The following is a 7,433-nucleotide window of genomic DNA, read 5'->3' as shown; positions in this document are numbered from 1 at the left end:
AGCCCCGGGGGAGCCTGGGGAGGAGCAAAGCTGCCGGGACAAGGGGAGCAGAGTGTGGTGGGATGGCCAAGGGCAGCCAGGAGACCCCACAAAGCGGCATGAACCTGTTCCTGGGCACTGTCCTGCTGCTTCTGCTGCTGCCTGGTGAGTGGCAGGTGAAGTGGGGACAGGCATCCCTAACCCAGGGGATGCATGGGCTTTGTGGGAAGGTTTTCTCATGGGAAAGTGTTCACCAAAAGACCATGTGGGGATTTCATCCTGAAATGTGGACAGGCCAGAGGGGGGCATCCCCACTGGGATGTACAGAGACTGGGGGGGGTTGTTGCTGGGCGCTTTGTTAAAACCTGGGACCAGCAGTCTGGGGTCTCCTTTGTGAGCCCCTCTGGCAGGCTGGGCACAGCAGTTTTGCCCTCACCAGCTCTGATCGCTGTCCAGGTGTTTTGAAGCCCACGTAACTGCAGGACTGTTCCTTTAAAACCTGGCAGCCGCCAGACTCTCCTGCCTTCCCTTCCCCTTTCCCTCCGGACAGGGGGAGGGCTGGCCCTGGATTTTGGTGTTTCCCCCCTTGTTTCTCCATGTACTCCTCTTCCAGATGTTGCCAAAGGACGGGACAGCTGTTCTGGTGAGTGGTCCCCTCCCCTTCCCACCCTTGCTCCCAGTGCCCACCCACTGCTGTGGTGCCCAGTGGTCACCTGCTCCCATCCTCCCAGCCCTTTTTCGGGGTGATGAGCACCATGAGTGCTGCAACGTGATGGTGAAGCAGCAGGACCCAGGCAACATCACCCACCTCCTGCACTTGTCCCGGCACTGCCTGGAGCTGTGGCACTCTGAGAGCCGCGCCTGTGCCTGCCTGCGGGAGTGCTTGTTCAGGTAGTGGCAGGGGTGGCCATGGCAGGGTTTGTGGGCTCAGTCCCCGTGTCCACCTGTCCCACAGCCCCCTGTCCCGCAGGCTGCTGCAGTCGGGGCAGCACAGTTTGCTGGAAGGGCTCAAGACGCTGCTCCTGAGTGTCAGCAGGGAGGACGTCACCCGAGATGTCCTCATCACCTTCTCCCCCACGGCGGTGAGATGTGCCCCTCCCTCTCCCTTGCTTGGAAGGACCCACACCTTCCAAGCATCCCTCAGCCCCTGCCCCAGGGCTTGGTGTGCCCCGCTGTGCTCTTCCTCCTCCCTGTGGGGTTGCATCACAGGCCCATGTCAACTTCAACATCCCTTGGCAAGGAGTCACATGAAGTGGTGCTTGGGAGGAAAGAGCCCTCCCCAAGGAGCCATCTCAGCAGACTGAGGTGGTCAGAGGGAGGGTGAGGTAGGAAAGGAGGAGGAACATGTGTGACTTTGTGCCTCCTGCCCACCCACAGGCTCTCCCAGGCTCTGAATGTCCCAGGGGACCATGTGTGTGGGTGATGGTGGGTAGAGAATTTGTGAGGTCCCACTGCCAGCTCTGCCCCCATGGATGCTGGGTGCTGGGGATGAGGTTCTCCCCTTCTGCCCTCAGGGCTCCTGCAAACCCACCTGTGCAGGGCTGAATTTGTGCCTGGAGCAAGATTGGTGGGTCCTGAACAGAGAGGTGACCTGCCAGCAACAGCCTCTCACTGCTCTCTGCCACAGGGCCCCAGCAGGCTGAACACCACAGAGAAAGGAGAGACAGGTAAAATCCACCTCCCCAGGGAGATATTCCGGTCCCTGAGTAGCCAAACAGTGAGGGTGGTGGTGACAGTCCTCGATATCCAGCGGCTTGGCATGTTCAAGGTATGAGCTGGCATTGCCAGCATCCTTCATGCTGCCACCAGCACTTGCTAACCACCAGCTCAGCTCTGGCAGCGTTTCCCCTCCACAGGAAGTCAACCAGACAGCACAGGTCTTGGACAACACCGTGGTGGGCATCACAGTGGGAGAGAGCAGCATCTCGGGGCTGCAGGACCCTGTGAAGCTCACCTTCGCCCACAGGCAGCTGCCCCACGTAAGTCAGCCCTGCCTGCCCTCCATCTCCCCTCCAGTGCCCCTCCCCGTGGCGCCGGCTGATGCTGCTCTTCCCCACTGCAGGGCGTCACCCTGCAATGCGTTTTCTGGGATCCCAGCAAAGGTACATCCTCGTCGGGTGCGGGGCAGGGCACAGGTGCTGTGCCCAGCACTCACAGCCATCCCCACGTGCCTGTTGCAGGGCAGGCAGGAGGCTGGAGCAGCAGTGGATGTGAAACGCAGCCCGGGGACAAGGGGACAGTCTGCTCCTGCGACCATCTCACCTTCTTCACCCTCCTCCTGGTGATGATCCCACTTCCTGCAGCTCCTGTGCCCTGGCGGTGCTGCCTTCTCACTTTGGTGGCCCCTCGGGTGTCATGAGTAGCCACACAGAGACAGTTATAGCTGTTCCCAGGCAAGCCCAGGCCCCAGCTCAGGAGGGCAGCAGCAGGTCAGCTGAGCAGGACAGGCTGGAAAAGGCCTCAGCCTTGTGGAGGCTCTGACACAGCAAGGCTTGAGGTCCCATATCCTGGGGGAGACTCCCAGGAGGGTGTGCATGGTGGTCCACTTCACCCACCCCTCACCCCACCTCAGAGCATCTCCTCTGAGCCACCACTGCTCTGCTTCCCCTGAAGACCTTCTGGGGGCCAGACTGGGGGCTGGTACGGGGTCTCTGCAGCAGCCCACTGGGGTTATCAGCCCCATGGCTCTGGTAGCTGCAGTCAGGTTTTCTAGGCTGGTCCAGGGCCTGTCTAACTCAACATCTGCATGTTTGGCAGAACCCAGCTCTGGACAGCTCCACAGCAAAAGCCTTGATAGCTGTTGCCACTGCTGGCTGCGGGGTAGCCATGGCTTTCGCCATCTTCACCATCGCCTTCTGCATCTTCATAAGGTGGGGTGTGCCAGCAGCTCCATGAGGGCTTGTCAGCCTGGGAGAGATGTGAGGCAATTTCGGTGCCTGTGCGTGGACCTGCTGTGGTACAGCACAGGGCCCTGCTCAGCTGTGACCCCTGCCTTTCCTGGTCCCTCTGGGGACACTCAGGTGCAGGTTCAGGTTTGAAGAGACCGTCCACATCAACCTGGGGCTGCACGTCAACCTCGTGGGCAGCCTGTTCCTCCTTAACCTGGTCTTCCTGCTCAACAGTGGGCTCTCTGGCAGGAGCCACCCAAGGACCTGTAGAGTCCTGGGGGGGCTCACCCACTATTGCCTGCTCTGCTGCTTCACCTGGACGGCGCTGGAGGGCTGTCAACTCTACCTCCTCTTTGTCAAGGTCCTGGGCATCTACATCCACCACTACCTGGCAAAGCTGTGCCTGATTGGCTGGGGTGAGCACCACCAGCCTGGACGAGAGATGGGGGGTGAGAGGGGCAGTGGGAGGTTTGGATTGGATATTTGGGAAAAATTCTTCACTGAAAGGGTGTTCAAGCACTGGAACAGGGTGCCCTGGGCAGTGGTGGAATTACCATCCCTGGAAGCGTTCAAAAGATGTGTGGCTGTGGCACCTGGGGATATGGTCTAGTGGTGAACGTGGCAGTGCTGAGTTAATGGCTGGACTTGATGATCTTAGAGGTTTTTTCCAACCTAAACAATTCCGTGATTGTGTCTCCCTTCTTCCAGGCTTCCCCGTTCTCGTGGTGGGAGTGGCAGGAGTTATTGGCAGCTATGGAGAATACAGCATCCAGAACATGGAGCACCAGGTCATAGCCCACCTGTGCGTGTGCCACTGCCCCCAGGGCTCAGGTGGCTCTTTGGCACGGGGAGGGGTAGCTCAGTCCTGCCAGGAGCGCACTGGTCAGGGATTGCACCCATCTGGCTTGGCTTTACGCCATGCTTCTGCTTCTGCTTCCTTAATTGTGATTGCAACACATCAGCCACCCCCACCTCTCATGCTGAGCCTTCTCAGTGATACCTGCAGCCCTCCCGGGTCATGGAGGGACGTCCAAGGTCCACCTGGAGCTTCCCCAGGCTCCCTCCCAGCTGAGCAACACGAGGGCAGTGATATGCACCACTGTCCCTCTGCTTCACCTGGCCTTGGAAAATCCCCCAGCACAAGGGTGTCCCTCCATCCCCAAAAAGACCCACAGGGAAGGCTCCCATGGGTGCTGCTGGGGTTTGCAGGGCTGCTGGAGGCACCACGGTTGTCTCTTTTCAGGTGCTGGATCACTTCCGAACATCTTCTGGTCCACTACATCACCAACTGTGGCTACTTTGGCCTCATCTTCCTCTTCAACATGGCTGTCTTCGGGGTGGTGACCCAGAAGAGCTGCAGCTTGCAGAACACTGGGGCAGTGCAGGGACACCGTAAGCCCTGGAAGGTGGCTCTGGTGGCAGCAGGGCTCTTCTGCCTGCTGGGAGCCACCTGGGCCCTGGCATTCCTCACCTACGGCATCTCTTCCGCGGCCGTGCTCTACATCTTCACCATCCTCAACTCTCTCCAAGGTCAGCATTCACTCTGAGCTGACTTCCCTGGGCTTGGGTGGGGAAGATGGAGGAGGCAGGAGCCAGCCTGGCTGTGGGTTGACCAGGGATCCCAAGGTACCACCATCTTCCCAGCACTGTCATACCCTTCCTTTTGGCAGGGCATGTCAAGCAGTAGGTCTCAGCCACCAGCATGGAGCTGCTCATGGCTTCCAACTACATCCACCCGACCTGTGGTGGTGGTTTTCCTGCAAGGAAGACATTCCTTAGCAGAGGACTAGGGACATTATCCACTTATGGCGTGTCCCAGCCAAATGGTTCACCTTAAGGAGGGGGGGACAGGAGTGAGATGAGGGAACCCCCTGGAAGTGGAAGTGTCATGAGCATCCTGGCAAGGTAAAGGCAAGATACTTCCCAGTCTCCTGCTGCTGCTGAGTGTTTGTCTTCCTTTCCCTGCAGGAATCTTCATATTCATCTGGTTGGTCGTCCTCTACTACCCGAAGACAAAGGAGACCACTGGTTCCCTCTCCTACATCACCAGACATGACAAAACCACCACAGCCTCCCAGGACTAGCTCCTGGCTGGACCTCTCTTCCTGCCTGCACCTGCATCCACTGAGAGCAATCTTTGATCCTGGCAGATGCAGCTTCCTCACAGAGGGAGGGATCAGTTTACCACACCTCAGTTTACCCCTCAGTGGGCATGATCCACCTCAGCAGGGCTCTTTGCTTCATCCCTTTCATTCCTGGTGGGTGGCCCTGGGCAAGGAGCTCCAGAGATGATGCTTCTACAAAGTCTCTCCAGGCTGCACTTCCACGGTCTTGAGGGGCTCCTGATCTCATTCCCCAGGGGACAAGGAGGAAGCCCACAAAGCACCTGCCTTCAGCCATGAAAGAGCCATCACCCTCTTTGTCAAAAGTGGTCTTTGGTGCTGAACCAGCCCAGCAGTGAGTTTCCTGACAGTGGAGGGAGAGGATTGACTTGCTCCAGCCCAGATGTGGGAGGTTTGTGTCTGGGAGTCGGCAAAAAGAAGAGGCAATCCATGAGCTTCTTTGCAGTACATCTCCCTGCTCTCTGGCAGAGATATGCTGGATATCCTTCCTGCAAAACACCTTCTGGAGCCAGTGACAATTCCCTCATGGACACTGTGCTTCAGCCAAAATGCACACACAGCTGCCTTGCAGGGCAACTACTGTCTTGTCCTGATCTGTATTTTAATATTAAATCCCTGCCAGCTGTCTGAGCACTGTGAATTTAGTCTTTAATACCTACAGTATTGTTTGTTATTTGCTTTATATTAGGGATGTATCAATGGACACAAGTTTTGCTGGTAATTTGTCATGAATGAAAAGAGAAGTGTCATGAATTAAGGCAGAAATCACTAAGGATGAGTGCACACACACACGTGCATGCACAAAGCAGCCCCTTCTCTGCTAATGCTACTTTGGTGTTGCACAGAACTATGTAAAGACCAGCTTTGGGAGGGCAGGTATCTAGAGTGGGGTACTTCCATCTTCCCACATGCTAGGGTGACTCTCTGGGAAGCAGGAGGAAGGATCCTCCCATCCCTAGGTACATACTTTGAGTTTAGAGACCGTGGGCCTGGAGGGGCTAAGGTCCAAGAGATGCTACAGGAAACAGAAACTCTGAAGCACCTCACCCTTCAAGCACTGTTTGCATCCAACCATTACCCCCTTCCCTAAAACACCCATAAAGACACAGCAAGAGCCTCTCTGCTACTTCATTTATTGAGAAACATTCGTTTATTGGGAAACAGCTGTTTCCTAAACCATTCGCCGCCCCACGCTGACGGCGGCAGCAGCCACGGTGAGCACAGCGAGCACACACAGAGGAACGAGGGCCCCAGAGAGCCACGGGCTGGGTCCTGCCAAAGAGGAGAGAGATTGGGTATGTATCTGGGTCCCCTGAGCCAGCTCTGAGCCCTGGTGTGGCATGTCTGACTGGGGATAGATTCAGGGAGGTCATCTCCTGTGAAGGGCAGGAGCCACTGGAGCTGGGGGTACGTTGGGATTCTGAGGGCACTAACAGGACTCAGTCACCTCAAATGGCCTCCACCCACCGCTGCTGCCCAGGAGTTCCACACAGCTCAGCATGCATGCCTGGTCTGAGCCATGCTGTAGGTGGGCTTGCCCCCAGCCCTGCTCCTGGACTGCTGCTTGGATCTCCTGGACTGACCTCGGTGCTCAGGAGGACATACATACCCGCTGGGTCCTTCTGGTCAGTGCTGGAATGATGGGTCTCTGCTCCTGAGGAAGGAGCAGCCAGCAGGTGGATGGGCCCATAGGAGACAATCCTATTGTAGTCATCTGCCAGCGCCCGCCTGTTCCTCCAGTGCCCGGGGCATTGCTGTCAACAAAGCCAAGGGAAGGGTGATGGGAGGGCAGGGGAGAAGCACCCTGCACTCGGGTCAGCCTGTTGACCTCCCTTCCTTTCCCAGTGAAGAGGGAAAGGAGCTCTCTGGTGGGTTCAGGCCCTCGTACCTTTGGTTCAGGGCACTGGGCTGAGCTCCTGATTCTGGGCGGTGTTTATTTTGTGAGGCACCCAAAACCAGAACAGAGCCCCTTCTCCAAGCAGCAGGCCGAGGGAAGGGAGGTCCCACACCCAGCCAGGGCACAGTGCAGACCAGCGAGGGAGCTCACCTTGGCACAGGGCTCTGGGCTGTCAGGAAGACAGAGCTGGACACGGCAGTGCAGGAACACCTCGGGGTAACCAACAAACTGAAACATCTGGAAGCTGAACTTGGCAGAAGTGCTCTCCCCAATGGCATTCAGATAGGTCACCGTCTCATCATGGGGACACCTGGGACATGAGGGCTGGATCAGTGCGTGGCAAATGAGGTGGAGCATCCCAGCCTGGGACACCACATCCCACAGGGACACAGGCTTAACTGAACAGGCCTATTTCTATCTCAGTCCTTGACACACTGTGGTGCAGGGAGACTGGATGTGCTGGGGGCACTGCACTCACCCCTGCTCAATGAGCTTGTGCTGCATGTCCTGGTGTGGATCCACGCTCGGTGTGGCCCAGCAGTCCAA

General features: G+C 57.5%; 2 protein-coding genes across 7 annotated transcripts in view; one reads left to right on the top strand and one right to left on the bottom strand.

Annotated features, from left to right (window-relative positions):
• Positions 1–6: 6 nt before the first annotated feature.
• Positions 7–5,620, top strand: ADGRG3 (adhesion G protein-coupled receptor G3). 6 transcript variants are annotated; one of them, XM_017740917.1, is made up of 11 exons: positions 7–144; positions 593–622; positions 711–870; positions 950–1,061; positions 1,607–1,747; positions 1,836–1,958; positions 2,042–2,260; positions 2,737–2,849; positions 3,000–3,283; positions 3,576–4,397; positions 4,836–5,620. In XM_017740917.1, exons 1-11 carry the CDS (start codon positions 63–65, stop codon positions 4,949–4,951), a joined length of 2,202 nt encoding a protein of 733 aa, XP_017596406.1. In that variant the 5' UTR covers positions 7–62; the 3' UTR covers positions 4,952–5,620. The 6 variants fall into 6 exon arrangements, 5 of the variants coding, with proteins under 5 accessions (XP_017596406.1, XP_017596409.1, XP_017596407.1 ...); XM_017740920.1 differs by having other exon boundaries at positions 54–870; positions 2,042–2,081; positions 2,160–2,260; positions 3,576–3,669; positions 4,111–4,397; XR_001864180.1 differs by having other exon boundaries at positions 54–870; positions 3,576–3,655; positions 4,111–4,397; positions 4,836–5,136.
• A 487-nt stretch (positions 5,621–6,107) lies between these two features.
• Positions 6,108–7,433, bottom strand: part of LOC103620246 (uromodulin) — a 5,893-nt gene continuing 4,567 nt past the window's right edge. The window contains exons 7-10 of the mRNA XM_017740794.1: positions 7,366–7,433; positions 7,038–7,197; positions 6,600–6,744; positions 6,108–6,262 (exon numbers count right to left, since the gene is read on the bottom strand). Of these exons, the coding sequence (XP_017596283.1) occupies positions 6,162–6,262; positions 6,600–6,744; positions 7,038–7,197; positions 7,366–7,433 (474 nt within the window). The 3' untranslated portion in view covers positions 6,108–6,161. The remainder of the gene's footprint in view (positions 6,263–6,599; positions 6,745–7,037; positions 7,198–7,365) is intronic.

The sequence above is a fragment of the Corvus brachyrhynchos genome, unplaced genomic scaffold (genome assembly GCF_000691975.1).
Source record: "Corvus brachyrhynchos isolate BGI_N302 unplaced genomic scaffold, ASM69197v1 scaffold26, whole genome shotgun sequence".
In the NCBI taxonomy this organism is placed as follows: Eukaryota; Metazoa; Chordata; class Aves; order Passeriformes; family Corvidae; genus Corvus; species Corvus brachyrhynchos.
The sequence above is the reverse complement of the archived record's forward strand: the minus strand, read 5'-3'. Positions and strand labels throughout refer to the sequence as shown.